Source organism: Labeo rohita, chromosome 25 (assembly GCF_022985175.1).
Source record: "Labeo rohita strain BAU-BD-2019 chromosome 25, IGBB_LRoh.1.0, whole genome shotgun sequence".
Taxonomy (NCBI): domain Eukaryota; kingdom Metazoa; phylum Chordata; class Actinopteri; order Cypriniformes; family Cyprinidae; genus Labeo; species Labeo rohita.
In genome coordinates this window covers 4,178,750-4,197,832 of record NC_066893.1, presented here as the reverse complement: position 1 = coordinate 4,197,832, position 19,083 = coordinate 4,178,750, and the positions used below count along the sequence as shown (strand labels likewise).

At 32.8% G+C, this 19,083-nt stretch overlaps 1 protein-coding gene across 1 annotated transcript in view; it reads right to left on the bottom strand.

Moving 5' to 3' along the window:
• Nucleotides 1-3,402: 3,402 nt before the first annotated feature.
• Nucleotides 3,403-19,083, bottom strand: part of hrasa (HRas proto-oncogene, GTPase a) — a 28,470-nt gene continuing 12,789 nt past the window's right edge. The window contains exons 2-6 of the mRNA XM_051099887.1: nt 18,660-18,801; nt 14,153-14,331; nt 9,903-10,062; nt 6,107-6,231; nt 3,403-4,093 (exon numbers count right to left, since the gene is read on the bottom strand). Coding sequence (XP_050955844.1) covers nt 6,112-6,231; nt 9,903-10,062; nt 14,153-14,331; nt 18,660-18,770 — 570 coding nt within the window. The 5' untranslated portion in view covers nt 18,771-18,801 and the 3' untranslated portion in view covers nt 3,403-4,093; nt 6,107-6,111. The remainder of the gene's footprint in view (nt 4,094-6,106; nt 6,232-9,902; nt 10,063-14,152; nt 14,332-18,659; nt 18,802-19,083) is intronic.

Genomic DNA, 19,083 nt, shown 5'->3' with positions numbered 1-19,083 from the left:
AGTTCCAAGCATCATGTTTGGAGGAAACCAGGCACTGCTCATCACCTGCACAGTAGCATCCCTACAGTAAAGTGTGGTGGTGGCAGTCTCATGCTGTGGGGCTCCAGCCTTAATAGAAAACCCAGTTCAGAGCATTCAGAACCTCAGACTGGGCAGAAGGTTCACCTTCCAGCACAACAGTGATCCTAAGCAAACAGCAAGAGTGGCCTATAGACAACTATGTGAATGTCCTTGAGTGGCCCAAATATTTCTGGAGAAACCTGAAAATGCCTGCAAGCCCCCATCCAAGCTGACAGAGCTTAAGACGTGAGGAGAAGAATAGCAGATAATTGACCATATGCACTGAGTGTTCTTTAGAACTTCCGAATAATGATAATCCAGCTCGTAAATTTCTGGTGTAGCTCATTATATATAGGTGCTATATAGGTGGAGACACTTGAGGCTACTCTCTTGCCTCGTTCTTATCAGAAACTGAGAAAAATAATAATTGCAACATCGTAAATGATACCGGCATGAACATTCAGTTTAATATTATTAAACAACATATAACTTAAATTCTGAGCCTGGTAATCCCAGGAGAGTACATAGACAAGTAGTTATACATTTAAATGCTGACAGCCCTGGTGAAAAAACCAGCATATGCTGGTTAGGTATGTTTTGATGCTGGTTTAAGCTGGTCCTTTGCTGGTTTTTGCTGGTCAAGGACCTACATAAACCAGCAAAGGACCAGCTTAAACCAGCATCAAAACATACCTAACCAGCATATGCTGTTTTTTTCACCAGGGAGCTAAACACTGTCAGAACTGTTTAGATTAACGACATCTTAGTAGTATTCTTGATAATCAATAACTTGCCTTCATAGTCATGAACACATTTTTAAAATCTTGTAATATTTTAAAGCCTTTATTATTTTTCAACTCTGCAGCTGTGCAGTAAAATTCACTTCAAAGATTCACTTTTCATTCATAAAGACCACATGAAAAACGGAAAACAACGAGTTTTTAAGTTGAAAATGACATAAAATTACCCTTATAACTAGAAGATGGCAGTAGAGGTTCACTCATTGGCTGCAGCTGCCATTTCAACTGCCATAATTTTTCACGTCTTGCTTTTCGATTTATTATAAAATTATTAGTATAACAAATTTTAGTTCTTTTACCGCACTTTAGTATATAATATAGCAAGTGCAGAAAGTCATTAAAATAAATAAATAAATGTGTGTTGCTTAACATCCCAACATAAAGGCTCCCGAGAAAATATTTGTTATTAAAGCATCAATATACACAAACCACTGTTATTTTTACTAAAAGCAATAGGCTGCTGCGTGTGTGGTTACAGAATGCACAGCATTTCTAGCAGTGAGTGGATTCTCTGATTGTCCATTGCATTTCAGAAATCAACATTGTTTAACGCTGCTGCACACGTGTTATAAATAAAAACTCTTACACGTTAATAGTTTATGTTTCCTATTAGTTGTTTGTGCAATGCATGAATAGCAATTCATTTGTTTTAGATATTTTTTGTTTAGATGTTTCTATTTTGCGGGAGTCCCGCAAAACATTTTATTCTGTTGCTTCCCGCACACCCATGAGTCTCTGCCCGCCCGCACCCGCACGCGCCCGTCAAGTCTTGTCCCGCGCCGCTCTCTGTTGCGTCGAGTCCAGCGGGAGTGCGGGTCTCCAATCCACTGGCACCGCAACAGAGAGCGGCGCGGGACAAGACTTGATGTGTTCTAGCCAACACCCTTTTTACAATCTAGATGATAAAATAGCGGTAATGCATGCTTGTAACTATACTCGAATTACTCATTTGGAAATTATAACGGGTTAAATTACTCTGTTACTAAAAAAAGAATCAAATTACGCGTTGCTGCCCAACACTGCTCTCTGTTGCCAAATGTTGATGTGCAAAGCTTGTCGCATCAGACCTAAAAAGACTTGAGGCTGTAAAGGTGCTTTAATACTTATGCAATGTACTTATTTCATTTTTTTAAAAAATAAATTTACAAAGTGACAGTTCAGTTTTGACTTTGTCATTATGGTGTACGGTGTGTAGATTGATGTGGAAAAAGTTATTTAAAGCACTTTAACATAAGGCAGAAACTTAAAATGTGAAAAAAAAAAAAATGAGCAAGGCCAGGCACTGTACAAGTGTGTGTATTTAACCATTCAAGAACCGAAAAGCAGCAAAAATAACTCAGTACTCCCGCGCTCTATAAACACCGTCATCACGTGTGCATGCCTCTCAAGCACATATAGTAAAACAAGTTTCTTTTCAACGGCTTAAAATCACATTTTTAAACCGCAATATTAAAAAAGTAGTGCAAACGATAAGTTTTCGTGACCATGAGCACAGCAGTGTCACATAAGTATGTAACCGCGATAGAGACGATAGTCGAAAATCTCCAGCGTTTGACAAATTTATACCAGTTAATTGTGTCAGCCGGTATATCGCCCACTCCTAGATAGTTAATCCCTCATATAATAAAACATCTGGCATTTTTAAAATGGCTTGTGTATAAATTTGATTTGATTTCATTTTATTATAATTTCATTTTATTTGTAAAACAAATGTTTGTTTCACAGTTGCACATTTGCAGGGATTTTTCAGGTGTTTTCCCATAAAGTCAAGTGGGCAATTAATTACGGTCATGCAATAACCAGAATTATTACCCAATATATAAACATTTTAAAATGTAATTTATTCCTGTGATCAAAGCTGAATTTTCAGCATCTTTATTCCAGTCTTCAGTGTCACATGATCCTTCAGAAATCATTATAATATGCAGATTTGCTGATCAGTTTATCAATTATTATTAGTGTTTGGTTATTAATAATGGTTAATATTATTATTATGAGTGCTGAAAAAACTACTCTTTTATAAAAATAAATTTCATAAGAACAGCAGATTAAATACAAGCTTTTGTAACATTATAAATGTGTTTAATGTCACTTTTGATTAATGCATAATTTTTTTAAAATATTAGTTAAAATATTAATAATCAGAAATGTTAATATAATGATGCTGAAAATTCAGCTTTGCTTCACAGGAATAAATTACATTTTACATACATATATTCTATATTATTTATATTGTTTTACATATATTATTACATCTATACCAGTATATAAACATATATTCACAAAGAAAACACTTATTTTAAATTGTGATACTGTTTTTACTGTATTTGTAAGCATAAGATACTCAAAAAAATCTTGACAATGTTTATTTTAATGCCCATATTATTAATTATTAAAGAATACACTAACCATCCACTAAACAGCCACATGGGGGTGCTGTTATCTCCCCCACTTAAGTTTTTATTTATTTATTTATTGACATTTATTGCAGTAACTGTTAAATATCATAGGATTTCCACAGACAGACTCTCAAAACAAACAATTATCTTCAAACAACTCAAGAGTTTTATTTTGGAAAATTCAGTCAGCCTGTTTAATTTTCTAATGGTAATGTTCGTTCATAACATACATATTTACCAGCACACAGAACTAATGCTCCCGTTTGATTTCCACAAACGTTATGTTAAAACAACCTGCACGTTAAGCAAAAAAAAAAAAAAAAAAAAAACACTCCTCCTGATTATTTCTACAGAGTTTCCGCTTTTTCCGACAGACATGTACATATATATGCTTTCCGTGAGGTGCGGCTGAGGCGGGACGGGGGTCGTGGGATGAGGTCACTAGTGTCCAGTCTGTCCGTCAGAGCTGAGGAAGGTTTGCGTGTGACGTTGAGGTCGTGTGACGTGCCGAGTCCGTTTAAGACCAGTGTTGAGACTTCAAGAACAATAATTTAGCAGAAATCCACAGAGGCGCCCAGCATTAGCAGACTGGGGTTACAAATAAACGAGAGAAAGAGTAAGTCATTAGTGGTGTTTATCAGGCAGACGTGGACATCCAGAGAGGTCACCCGGTGGTCAACGCAAGACCGCTTCCTGTCGCAAATGTTCGTTACGCAGGAGGCCTCGCTCGCTTTCGTTAACAGTCGCTTTCAGATGAGACGCTACGTCTTCCCTCTCTGGTCCAGTCTGCCGCACGGAGCCGTGGGTAAACTTCTCCCAACACGTGCCCGTCAGCTGAGGACGAGAAAACAGGAAGTGCTTATTACAGAGGTGAAGGTGTGGGTGAGCAAACTGAAACATGTCATATTTCACTGCAAAATCAAAAGAACATGTGTTATGCAATTTTGTACCATTAAAAAGTATGGCATTTTGCAGCCAATTCTCATTAACAAAAACAAACAAACAAAAAAACATAATGTGCCTGACCTGTTTTCAGTACTGTACAGAAGCCTGTTTCCACCACTGAATAAAAAATTCGACTTTTTTTTTTTGAATTTCTGAAAAATGAGTTTAAAAAAGTCGGAATTGTGAGACGTAAACTCAAAATTCAGAGAAAAAAAGATGATTTTTTTCTCTGAATTTCAAGATTATATCTCACAATTACAACTTTTTTTTTCCAAATTTTGAGTTTACGTCTTGCAATTCCAAGTTTTTCTCAGAATTTCGAGTTTACGTCTCACAATTCCAACTTTTTGTCCAAATTTCACGTTTACTTCTCACAATTCCGACTTTTTCTCTGAATTTTGAGTTTACGTCTCGTAATTCTGGCTTTTTTCTCAATTTAGTCTTTTTTCTCCGAATTTTGAGTTTCTTGCAATTCCGACTTTTTTTTCCAAATTGTGAGTCTACGTCTCACAATTCCGACTTTTTTTTCCAAATTGTGAGTCTACGTCTCACAATTCCGACTTTTTTTCCTCAGAATTTTGAGTTTACGTCTCGTAATTCTGACTTTTTTCTCAGAATTTAAAGTTAATGTTTTGCAATTCCGTCTTTTTTCTCGGAATTTTGAGTTTCTCGCAATTCCGACTTTTTTCTCCAAATTGAGTATATGTCTCTCAATTCCAACTTTTTTCTTTGAATTTTTTCTCCATATTTCGAGTTTGCGTCTCGCAATTTAGTCTTTTTTCTCTGAATTTTGAGTTTGTTTTGCAATTCCATCTTTTTTCTGAGAATCTTGAGTTTCTTGCAATTGCGAGTCTATGTCTCACAATTCCGACTTTTTTTCTCAGAATTTAAAGTTAATGTTTCGCAATTCCAACTTTTTTCTAAAAATTTCGAGTTTAATCTTGCAATTCTGACTTTTTTTCTCCAAATTTTGAGTTTACGTCTCGCAATTCAGAGTTTTTTCTCAGATTTTTTTCTCTGTATTTCGAGTTTACGTCTTGCAATTCTGTGTTTTTTCTCCAAATTTCAAGTTTACGTCTTGCAAAAAATAATGATTGTAATTAACATAATAGTTGAATTTTAAAATGAAATACTTTTTTTTAGTTAAGTTTTACGAAAACAACAGATGCTGAATTACTATTTATTATTTTTTGTTCATTTTTATTAAACAGTCATGTTATCAGCTAAAGACAAAAAAGGAGGAAAAGCATTTTTCCCAATGTCTATACATAATAATAATAATAATAATAATAATAATAGATAAATATTTATAAATAATAAACACATAAATACAATAATATCATTAATATTTTTAGCTATTCATTTTTAGCTGTATCATTAAATGGATCAAGAATGACTGTAAAGACACTTATCATGTTACAAAAAAATGCTGTTCAAATCAGCATAGTAGAATGATTTCTGAAGCATCATGTGACACTGAAGACTGGAGTAATGATGCTGAAAATTCTGCCTTGCTTCACAGCAATAAATTATATTTTAACATACATTAAAGTAAAAAAAAAAAAAAAAAGTATTTTTGAATGGTGGTGTACATCAATCCTATCATCTAAAAAAAAGTGTTGTTTTCTAAAATATTTTTAAATAAAAAAGTGTCAATAACGGTAACAGTAGCACTTGCTTTAGCAAACGTAATTAAACACATAAGTATAATATTTCTCTCTCACAAGTGCTGGCTTTTCAAGTGGCATTTCTCAGCAATTCTGTGATTGCTAGTGATGATTTTGTACGATGAGAGATCACTGACTTATTCACACACTGAAACGCTTGTGTTCCACAGTTTGTTTTCAGTCATTCATGTTGCCTTATGTTTATTGTGTCCTGGCATCATGTGTATTTTAGTACCTGGATCACGACACGACGCAGCGGCAGCTCATGCAGTCCTGTCCGCTCTCGTCCGGCGGGTTCAGCTTCCTCATCTTGTGCTGACGGATCTCTCGCACCAGCGTGTAAAACGCGTCCTCCACACCCTGCACACATGACGAGAAACACTGACCAAGCAAGCAGCAGTGAGTCATTCCCTGCAGTGTTATACAACACACGCTGTGTGTGTGTGTGTGTGTGTGTGTAGGTGGCCGTGAGGAGACTAAATACTGAACTAAATACTGTAAATCCAAAGAATCTCCCAGATCCACTAAAACCCTAGAGAACTCTAGATGCATAAAGCCCAAATATAGATTCACTATGTATGATGTCCTTCAAAGCTACAAACTGCAAAAATGAAGCTTTCTATTTACACCAAGTAAAATCTGATCTCCTACACACATACTAATTTTTTTGGGGTAGATTTATTATAGTTAACCAGAACTTCAACTACAAAGTAATTTAAAAAATAAAATAAAATAAAAATAATTACAAATTTGCATGATTTTAAATATAATAAATGTTACCTGAAATAAAATGTAAAATAAATAAATAAATGAAACTTATTTTATTTCACCACATTTTCATTTTTACTATGAAACATAAGTAAATAAAGAAATTCAAATAATAAAAACTATACAGACTTCACTAAAAACTAAAATGATCCAACTAAAATTAAACTTAAAATAAAACTAAAATTAAACTTAAAATAAAACAGAAAATACAAAAAAAATTAATAATTAAAAATGTGCTTGATTTGACATATAATACGTTACCTGAAATAAAATGTAAAAAAAAAAAAATTACCTAGTTGCCAAAATAACATTTCTCATTTTATTTTCACTAAAACTGAAAAATAAATAAATAAATAAAAATAATAAAAACTATATATACTACACTAAAAACTAAAAAATTGAACTTAAAATAAAACAGAAAATACAAAAAATAAATAAAATAATTTAATAATTGTAAAATAATTAATAATTAAAAATGCATTATTTGACATATAATGTTACCTGAAATAAAAAAAAAAATTACAAATTAAATACATTTATTTCACCTAGTTGCCAAAATAACATTTCTCATTTTCATTTTACTAAAACTGAAAAATAAATAAAAATAATAAATCTATATAGACTAAAAACTAAAATAATCTAACTAAAATAAAAAAAATAATAATAATTTAATAATTCTAAATAATTAATAATTACAAATGTGCATGATTTGACATATAATACATGTTACCTGAAATAAAATGTTGTCAAAATAACATTTCTCATTTTAATTTCACTAAAATTGAAAAATAAATAAATAAATAAAATTATTAAAAACTATATTGACTTCACTAGAAACTAAAATAATCAAACTAAAACAACTAAAAAAAACTTAAAATAAAACAGAAAATACAAAAAATAAATAAAACAATTTAATAATTCTAAAATAGTTAATAATTTAAAAAGTAAAACAAACAAACAAACAAAAAAAAATTTACCTAATAAATAATCTAACTATAATGAAAATTAAAATATAACAGAAAATACAAAGAAAAATAATAATAATAATAATAATTCTAAAATAATTAATAATTATATATATATATATAATTATATACTACCTCAATGAACCAAAACATTATTATTAATAATTATTATTATTTAGAATCCTTATATTATACTATATAATGTTATATCTTAAAAATAAAAAATAAGAAAATGTGGTTCCTTTGCTATTTTATACTATTTTGCTGTAGTGATGAGCCCTTTTGAAATGTTGCTTCATGAAGCTTCGAAACCTTTGTGAATTTTTTTTTTTTTTTTTTTTTGAACTAGTAATTCACAGCGTGTGAAAGTCAGTCATGTGATTTCAGTACATGAGGCTTTGTTACATCAAAACTGTTTTGAAATGTTTCACAGTTTCAGTGGTTTGGTGCAGTGGAGATGATGACCTCTGTGCACCCAGTAACCAGCGTCTATGGTATTTACCTGATCACAGGTCAGTTTCATAAATCTGTAGACATTTATGTAATATATTAAAAGGAAGAGTAGTAGTTATATTGCTTATTGGCCTGTTTAGCCCTCCATAAAACAAACAAAACAAGCCTTGCAAATTAATAACATATTATACAGACACTTTAGCAAAACTGGTGACTGGTGTCTGTAAACACTGTATCTGCATCAGAGATTTTCACTGAATAATCACCTAAAGTTTGGTGAATTTTTCATGCTGTGATGGGCTTCAGAAGGATGGGAATATTAGTATGGATTACTTTATGAGTAAATCATTAGAGTATTTTTATTTTTGGGATGAGATTTTTTTAAAGGAGCTTATACAAGTTACATTTTCTGCACAAAACAAAAGAAAGCAAAGCTAAAAGTACAAAACAAAACACAAAGCAAAGCTAAAAACAAAACAGAAAAAAACAGCAAAAAACAAAACTAAACTAAATAAAACAAAGGTAAAAACAGAAACCAAAACAACGCTAAAAAAGCTAAACAAAAAACAAAAAACACACAAAGCTAAAAAACCAAAACAAAATAAAACAAAACTAAAAGCAACAAACAAAACAATGCAAAAAAAAGCAAAAACAAAGCAAAGCTACAAACAAAAAAAACAAACAAACAAACAAACAAAAAAACAAAAAAAAAAAAAAAAAAAAAAACACAGCAAAAAACAAAACAAAACAGAGCAAAAATCCTAAAACAAAACTAAGGGTAAAGCTAAAAACAAAACAAAGCCAAAAGCAGCAAAAACAAAACTAAATAAAACAGCTGAAAACAAAAACAGAAAGCAAAGCAAAAAAGCACAGCTAAAACAAACAAAAAAACCCAAAACAAAACAAAACAAAGCAAAGCTAAAAGTACAAAACAAAACAAAAAAGCAGCAAAAAACAAGACTAAACTAAATAAAGTAAAAACAGAATGCAAAGCAAAGCAAATGAAAAAAAAAGCTAAGCTAAAACCAAAACACAAAGCAAAGCTAAAAACACAAAACAAAATAAAAAAAAAAAAACTAAACAAAGCAACAAACAAAACAATGCAAAAAGAACAAAATAAAGCCAAAAACAAAAAGCAAAGCTAAAAAACAAAACAAAGCAAAAAACAAAGCAGAGCTAAAAACAAAAAAAAACAAACAAAAAGCAAATAAAAAAAAAAAACCAAACAAACAAAAAAAACCCAAAACAAAACACAAAGTAAAGCTAAAAACAAAACAAAAAGCAGCAAAAGCAAAACTAAATAAAACAGTTAAAAAAAAAAAAAACAGAAAGCAAAGCAAAAAAGCACAGCTACAAACAAAAAACAAAACAAGGCAAAAAACAACAAAGCAACAAACAAAACAATGCAAAAAACAAAACAGTCAAAACAAAGCAGAGCTAAAAAAAAAAAAAAAAAAAAAAAAAAAAAAAAAAAAAAACAAAGCAAACAAAAGCAAAACAAAGCAAAAAAAACTAACCAGAACAAAAAGCAAAGCAGAAAACAACAACAACAAAAACGAAACAAAACAAAGCTAAAAAAAAAGGAAAGAAAAAAAAAAACAGAGAAAAAACTAAATAGAACAAAGCAAAAAAAGCAAAGCAAAAAACAAAAGATTTGAAATAAACCTCGTCAGAAATACTATATTGTAGGTGAGTCAATTATTTTGGACACAATGCTCCGATGACTTTACTTTAAGACATTCTGACATTGGACACAGTCTGACTGGTTTTGCTGGACAAACAAACAAACAATAAATAAATAACCATTTATTTATTTATTTATTCTTTGTCCTCTCTGTGACTCACCTGTCGTGTTTTGGCTGAGGTCTCGATGAAGGGGATCCCGTAGCTGCGGGCGAGCTCCTGCGCTTGCCGTGTGTCCACCGTCCGGGCCGGGAGGTCGCATTTGTTGCCCACCAGAACCATGGGCACGTCATCCGAGTCCTTTACCCGTTTGATCTGTTCCCTGAGAGCCAAGACAAAATGTCACGGTCAAACACAACCAGGCTGTGGGCGGACGTTTGATCGGAAACAAATGTAGAGAAACATGAACTCAAAATGTACTCTATTTACTTTGCCAGCACACATTGCAAGTCTTGGGTGAACAAGTAAATCCGTGTCTTGTTACTTTTCAATCAAAATCTGAATTGTAATCAGACCTAACTCATTTATCACATTGATTTAAACAGGATAATCTTTAATGAAATCATAAAAATGTTAAAATGTTAAATCATTAAATGTTAAAATAAATAATTTTAAAATCAATCAAAAAAAAAAAAAAAAAGAAAAAAAATACTAAAACAAAATAAATATATATTTTTTTGACCATTAATCAATGTCAGAGAACCAATGAACATACAAATGTAATACTTAATTAATAAAATATTTATTATATATATATAATATATATTTATTTAAAATCTCTGGGGTACTTCAAGTAAATATATTAGGTGAAAGAAGGTCAGATGACAAAAAAAAAAAAAAAAAAAAAAAAAAAAAATTAGGTAATATACTCAGATTACTTTTAGATTACTTTTTTTGACCTAACTCATTTATCACATTGATTTAAACAGGATAATCATTAATTAAATCATAAAAATGTTAAACTAACATAAATAAATTTTAAATCAATTAATCAAAAAAAATAAAAAATAAATAAAAAATAAAATAAAATACTAAAACAAAATAACTATAACATTTTTGTGACCATTAACCAATGTCAGAGAACCAATGAACATGCAAATGTAATACTTAATTATTAAAATATTAATTTATTTTTTATGTGTATTTTATATATTTATTTTAAAATCTCAGGGGTACTTCCAGTAAATATAATAGGTTTATCAGATGACACAAAAAAATTCTAGGTAATATAATCAGACTACTTTTGACCTGTTTATCACATTGATTTAAAAAGGATAATCTTGTAGCATATTGGCATAAAAACTACAAAGGGTAAAAAAAAAAAAAAGAAAAAAGAAAAAAAAAAAATTACATTTGTTGTTATTAACAACATGAAGCGCATTAAACATTAAGGTTTCCCAAACTGATGTTTGTTAAGGAACTGTAGGGGTTTATGAGTTTAATGAAAAGCTAATAATTAATTAAATTATAAAAATGTTAAATTAAAATAAATAATTTTAAAATCAATAAAAAAGAAAATATTAAAACTATATATATATATAAGAGGATAATTTAATTTAATTACCAGTACTTGATTTTTGGAATCTGATTACGTAATCCAGATTACATGTAATTATTAGACTTCTTTCAAAAACATTAAAAAACAGTAACTGTTACAAACTTTTGACTGATAGTGTATATAATGCAAACTGATCGTTATCAACTGCCATCTGTGTCTGATATTAAACAGTGCATTACTATTCCCCATGTTGTACTGTACTTCATATATTAAAAATCCATTATCTAGACCCCATTACCCACAAACAACAAACGGATTGATGTAATCCAGTTATGCTCCTTTTCTTTTCTCCTTTCATGTCCTTGAAAGCTCTCTTGCTCTCGCTCTCCTTCAGTCTAATTGAGTTGGGATCGATTTCACTGGCACTGCACCATCATACTCCATCTCACTTTCTGTCGTCCTGTCAAGCGCAACTACTGAATATTTTGCGACGGATGCTCCGTCAAAGATGCAGTTTAAGGACCCGATGGCGTAATCCATGTTGTGTTTCTGTAGTGATGTCAAACGCGCTGATAAATAACACTAAGAGGTGCTAGTGGGAATCAGAATCGATGCTAACGTGATCACGGAGGTCACAGGGTTGATGCTCACGTAAGGCGGCATTACGCTACTTCGTGTGAATTGCAGTTTAACACGTCAGCTTTGGCTCTTGGCCTTGGTAACACACACACACACACAAATCTAGTTCATATTTCACACCAAAATCAAAACACAGACAGATAGGTGATGAGGAGGCCCTATAATTTCCCTATGAAAACAGACAGAATCGCAGAATCTAATCGTAAAAATTGAATTTAGTGTATAGCATGGAATGTCAGAGAATTTGGACGAATAAACTGAAGGTACGTCAGTTCATTTAAATCAGATTGCCACATGAAATAGTGTGTGTGTGAATATTTCATGAATCCTTCATGTTCACTTTATGACCACTTTCTGGCTGTTTAATTTGAGAAAAATTGTTGTCATATAACACACAAAGAAAAATCTTTTAAAAATAAAAGTTTGATTAAACTTGAACAAATTGTGACAGCTGTATTATGTTTGTACAACATAATGTACATCTCAATGTAATACTACTACTACTATTAAAAAAAATATTATTAAAACCTTATTTTTTAAGGATTAATCACAATTTTTCTTCCTTGTTTTAACCGTGCACCTGTTGTGCAGCAATTTGTTTGTTTGAAACGGAATTTGTGGAAATTTGGAAAAAAAATAAAACAGATTTCATAGTTGCCAAACAAACAAACAAACAAACAAACAAACAAACAAACAAATAAATAAATAAATAAATAAATAATGTATGTCAAAGGGCCCTAAAATTTACGTTTTGGTTAAACTTTTAATAAACTGCTGTTGAATCGTATATGTTTCCTAATTTCAAGACATGCTTTCTGATTAATAAACTTTAATTTAACCATTAAAATGGACTCCAGAAAAATAAAAACGGGGGGAAAAAAATGAATTTGGGGAAAAAAAAAACAAACAAAACGGATTTCATAGTCACCAAATAAATAAATAAATAAAGTATTTCATAGTGCTCTAAAATTTACATTTTTGTTAAACTTTTAATAAATTGCTGTTGAATTGTATACGTTTTCTGATTTTAACACATGCTTTTTGATTAATAAACTTTAATTTAACCATTAAAATTGAATCCAGAAAAATAAAAACGGGAAAAAATTAATTTGGGGAAATTTGGGGAAAAAAACAAAACGGATTTCATAGTCGCCAAATAAATAAATAAATAAATAAATAAATAAATACATGTATTTCATAGTGCCCTAAAATGTACATTTTTGTTAATTTTTTAATAAATTGCTGTTGTATTGGATAAGTTTCCTGATTTTAACACATGCTTTTTGATTAATAAACTTTAATTTAACTATTAAAATGGAGTCTAAAAATGGAGAAAAAATGGAATTTTGGGAAATCTGGAAAAAAAATATATATATATATTTCATAGTCGCCAAATAGATAGGTCGACAGACAGATAGATAGACAGATAGATAGATAACATTAAAGTCATCAAGAAATCAAAACTGACCATACTTATTTTTTTGGAATATTGCAGTATTTATTATAAATTATTTATCCATGCATACTGTTATTATTTTTTTAATTTTATACTTTTTAATTTTATAACTTTAATTCTAATAACGTGATATAAAATAAATATATTAATATATGATACATAATATAAAATTAATAATAATAATAATAAAATATATTAATTACCTAAAATACATTTTTCTAAATTAGTGTAACTCAAAGCAGTACAAGAAATATTACCATGATTTATGAGTACTTTACTTTTAATACTTTTAACCATGTGTGCATTATGGTATAAAAAAATGGTGTTTTTTGTCAAGAAAATAATGTGACAAATGGTCCAAAAATAGGCTTCATTTTCTTTGGCAAAAATATAACTTTTTATTTTTGTCCTTTGATACAACCTAAACTTTCTTTTTGACAGGTTGCATTTTGGATCGTGTGAAATCTCTATAAAATGACGCAATTAGGAATGTCATGTGAAATTCAGATTTTGCAACAGTTTTAATTTGTCACACAAATTCGTCACAATGACCAAAAGAAAGCTGCTTGGTATACAAAAGAGATTTCTGTGAGGACATTTGACCTCTAAAAATGCGAAAACTGAAAATGCGAAAAGGTTAGCCAATAATAACAGAAGTTATTTACATACTGAAGTCTTAAAGGTACCCCAGCAAATTTTTCAACCCAAATGTCTTCTGACGTCCATTTTCTTGTCTCCACATAAAATTAAAGAAATGTAAGGACATTGAAAATATATTTTGAAGGCCTTTTCAGCCTGACAGCTGATCTTCAAACACACCTGTATTGATGAATGTCCTCAAAGGACTTGGTGTTATTGATGGCAAACACACAGAGGAAGCCCTCGCCCGTCCTCATGTACTGGTCCCTCATAGCGCTGTACTCTTCCTGACCTGCAGTGTCCAAGATGTCCAGGAGACACGTCTCTCCGTCAATCACCACCTGCTTCCTGTAGGAGTCCTGCACAAAGACGCCCAGCCAAATCAACACTAAACTCAAGTCAGCTTTCATCAGTAAGACATTTCACATTTACTTCTTACTCAGCAGCCAATAAGCTTTAGTTGTTTGACACACATGGACATGATTTGAGGACTTTTGTAAAAACGTGCTGAATAAAAGACTTTCGGGACAAAAAGGCAGGGACTGAAACAGTGGAGATGGTTGAGTTGTGTCCCACCAGACACATAAACGCTGTGCTCATGTGTGTTAGCGCACAGCAATTCAGCCATAAAAAGGACATTGTTTGTCCAGAGACGGGCGTGGCGGGAAAACAGGACAGAGAGAGCGTGAGGGACGTGTGGAAGCACGTACACACACACATCCCTCACGCTGAGAGCAAACGCAGGCCGAGGGGAAACTCCTGGGGTTTATTTGACACTGAGTGTGCTGAGAAACAGACTAAATGAATGAATGATGAGGCGAGATTTTATTTGCATCAGTGATGATGTCAGACATAGAGGAGAGAAACTACTGATTCATATAAAGCATAATGTACAATATCTGAAGGCTAGAGATGAATCAGAATCAAATCAAGCATGAGATTTCCATTAGCTAATGCTTCAGCTAACATTAAATGAATAGTTTGCCCTAAAACTAAAATTAATATTTACTCACCCTCAGGCCATCCATGATGTAGCTAAGTTTGTTTCTTCATCAGATTTGGAGAAATTTAGCATCGCATGACTTGCTCACCAATGGATGCTCTGTAGTTAATGGGTGCCGTCAGAATGAGAGTCCAAACAGCTGATAAAAACAGTAATCCACACCACTCCAGTCCATCAATAATGTCTTGTGAAGCCAAAAGCCTAAATAAATCCATCATTACGGTGTTTAAACTTTAAACTGTCACTTCTGGCCAAAATATGAGTCCATAATCCATTAGCGCCAAATGCCATGTTGTCTTCTCACATCAAAACTCACCCACATATCTTTAGAGCTGTTTTGCTAGTAAACAGTGATCTATGCATATTTCTCTCCTGATCCAGATTGTTTTTTTTTTACTGGAGAAAGCAATATTATGGATAGAGGACTTGTATTTTAGAGGGTAAAAAATGGTTTGAAGTTATAAACGCCTTGATGGATTGCAAGTTTTCACTTCACAAGACATTTATTGATGGACTGGTGTGGTGTGGATTACTTGTGGCTTTTATTGAGGTTTTTATCAGCTGTTTGGACTCTCATTCTGATGGCACCCATTCACATCCATTGGTGAGCATGTGATGTAATGCTACATTTCTCCAAATCTGATGAAGAAACAAACTTATCTACATCTTGGCAGACTTGAGGATGAGGCTGAACTCAAAGATCTAAGACTTTTTCTATGTACACAAAAGGCCTATTTCTCTCAAATATTGTTCACAAATCTGTCTAAATCTGTGTTAGTGACCACTTCTTCTTTGCCGAGATAATTCAACCACCTCACAGGTGTGGCATATCAAGATGCTGATTAGACAGCGTGATTATTGCACAGGTGTGCCTTAGGCTGGCCACAATAAAAGGCCACTCTAAAATGTTTTATCACACAGCACAATGGCACAGATGTCGCAAGTTTTGAGGGAGCGTGCAATTGGCATGCTGACTGCAGGAATGTCCACCAGAGCTGTTGCCCGTAAATTGAATGTTCATTTCTCTACCATAAGCCTCTACCATAAGGTGTTTCAGAGAATTTGGCAGTGCATCCAACCGGCCTCACAACCGCAGACCACATGTAACCACACCAGCCCAGGAAACTCATCTGCATGCTCATCGTCCTCATTGGGGTTTCGACCTGACTGCAGTTCGTCGTCGTAACTGACTTGAGTGGGCAAATGCTCACATTCGATTGCGTCTTGCACTTTGGAGAGGTGTTCTCTTCATGGTGAATCCCGGTTTTCACTGTACAGGGCAGATGGCAGACAACGTGTATGGTGTTGTGTGGGTGAGCGGTTTGCTGATGTCAACGTTGTGGATTGAGTGGCCCATGTTGGTGGTGGGGTTATGGTATGGGCAGGCGTATGTTATGGACAACAAACACAGGTGCATTTTATTGATGGCATTTTGAATGCACAGAGATACTGTGACGAGTTCTTGAGGCCCACTGTTGTGCCATTCATCCTCGACCATCACCTCATGTTGCAGCATGATAATGCACGGCCCCAATTCCTGGAAGCTGAAGACATCCCAGTTCTTGCATGGCCAACATACTCACTGGACATGTCACCCATTGAGCATGTTTTGGATTCTCTGGATCGGCGTATACAACAGCGTGTTCCAGTTCCTGCCAATATCCAGCAACTTCGCACAGCCATTGAAGAGGAGTGGACCAACATTCCACAGGCCACAATCAACAACCTGATCAACTCTATGCGAAGGAGACGTGTTGCACTGTGTGAGGCAAATGGTGGTCACAACAGATACTGACTGGTTTTCGGACCCCCCCGGACCCCCCAATACAGTAAAACTGCACATTTTAGAGCAGCCTATTATTGTGGCCAGCCTAAGGCACCTGTGCAATAATCATGCTGTCTAATCAGCATCTTGATATGCCGCACCTGTGAGGTGGATGGATTATCTCGGCAAAGGAGAAGTGCCCACTAACACAGATTTAGACAGATTTGTGAACAATATTTGAGAGAAATAGGCCTTTTGTGTACATAGAAAAAGTCTTAGATCTTTGAGTTCAACTCATGAAAAACGGGGGCAAACACAATAGTGTTGCGTTTATATTTTTGGTCAGTGTATGTTCATTAGCATTGTGAAAGATATCAGTTTTATATTTATTGCTGAAATTCTGGTAAACGTTACAATAAGGCTCCATTAGTTAGCATTAATTAATGCATTAACTAACAATGAGCAATACAATTTTTAACAGTATTTATAAATTCAATTCGTTATTAATGTTACTATAAAAGTTAATACATATACAGCTGTTCATTGCTAGTTCACAAAAGCTCAGGTCCAGTAAATAATATTAACAAATGATGATAGGGATGCACCAAAATGAAAATTCTTGGCTGAAGCCGAAACCTAACAAAATTAAACACTGGGCCGAGGGCCGATTACCAAACAGGTTTTTTTTTTGTTTTGTATTTTGCCAATTTTGTCACCATTGCATAAATTAAATAGGAAAAATGTGCTTTTTACAGTTTTGTCTTGCTTTTCAAAGAAATTTAAATTCAAAGTATTTACTTATCACTGAACATTTTTAACATTTTAGTAGACATTACAGTCTACAGGACACCGAACACCAAAAGGTGCTTTTTTTAAAATGTATTTATTTATTTTTTTGCTATTTTTGGCCGAATAATTTCGGTTGCTGAACATTCGGTGCATTCCTATTTGATGAATAATGAAAAATTAAAATGAATCTTAATAAATGCTTTAAAAGTAGTTTTCATTGTTAATTTTGAATAAAGGGACAGTTCACCTAATTTCACCTCTGGATTTCATCAAAAATATCTTGATTTGGGTTCAAGGTCTTACAGTTTTGGAACAACATGAGGGTAAGTAATTAATGAGAGAATTAAAATTTGTGGGTCCATACCTTTAACTAATGTAATTAAGTAATGGCAATAACAATAAAACAATAAAACCCTATCATAAAGAGTTTTTGAATGTTTGACAACCCTACGAGAAAGCATGACATTGTGAATTTAGGGGGAATTGCAATATTGACGATAACCAAGATATCTAAAAGGTAAAATATTGATGTCATGTTAATATTAAACATACAATAATAATCATATGATAATCCGCAATAATCCTGCACTAGTAACTATATGGTTGATACTCCAACACAGTAGGTGGCAGTATTGCACATTAACCCTGGCTGCTATCAGTCATAAAATGGAAAAAAGATGATGACGACACAATGCGTAGCTAATAATCTAATACAATAATTTGGCTAGAATAAAAAAGATATTTTGGAGAACACTGGGGTCCAAACAACATTGGACCCCATTGACACCCATTGTATGGACAACATACTGTAACTGCTGCTACAGCTTTGCTGACCTTTCTAATGATATATGACAGACCACTATACTATTTGTATGATGTTTTTACAGTTCCTGTAAAATTATACTATCAGCATATTAAAGAGCAGTAAGTAAAAACTGGCAAAAAATAAATAAATAAAAATCACTTAGAAGTATCTAAAAGCTCCAGCTGACAGGGTAAAAACACAAAAAGTACAGTACAGTTATTGATTATGTATTGATTTCGACCACAATGTGCTGATGATATTTTATATATAGCTGATACCGTATATATATTACTGGATGAGATCACTCAATGCACACACACGTTACCTCTATAGTGGGGTCGTATTCATCCACAAAGTGGTTCTGGATGAGTTGGATGGTGAGAGCGCTCTTGCCCACGCCTCCAGCGCCCACCACCACCAGCTTATATTCAGTCATCCCTTCACTCCTCTTCAACCTCTCACCACACCTGAGGAGAAACCAGCAGCACCATCAATACAGACAAAAACCTCCCACTGCATCCTAATTCTCTGATTTCTGTTACAGACACAGCAAAGATCCTCTTCAGGTCTGAAGATATGTTTAGGATTCATAGGACATAATGTTTGTCAGCAGTGCTTTGTTGAAATGAACATACAAGAAGTCCAAAGTCTCACTGTCTCACTTCCAAATCTTTGACTGTATGACTAAAAACTTTACATTTCAACTAAAGCCTGCAAATTATTACAAGCTGGTGTCTTTTCTGTAGTTA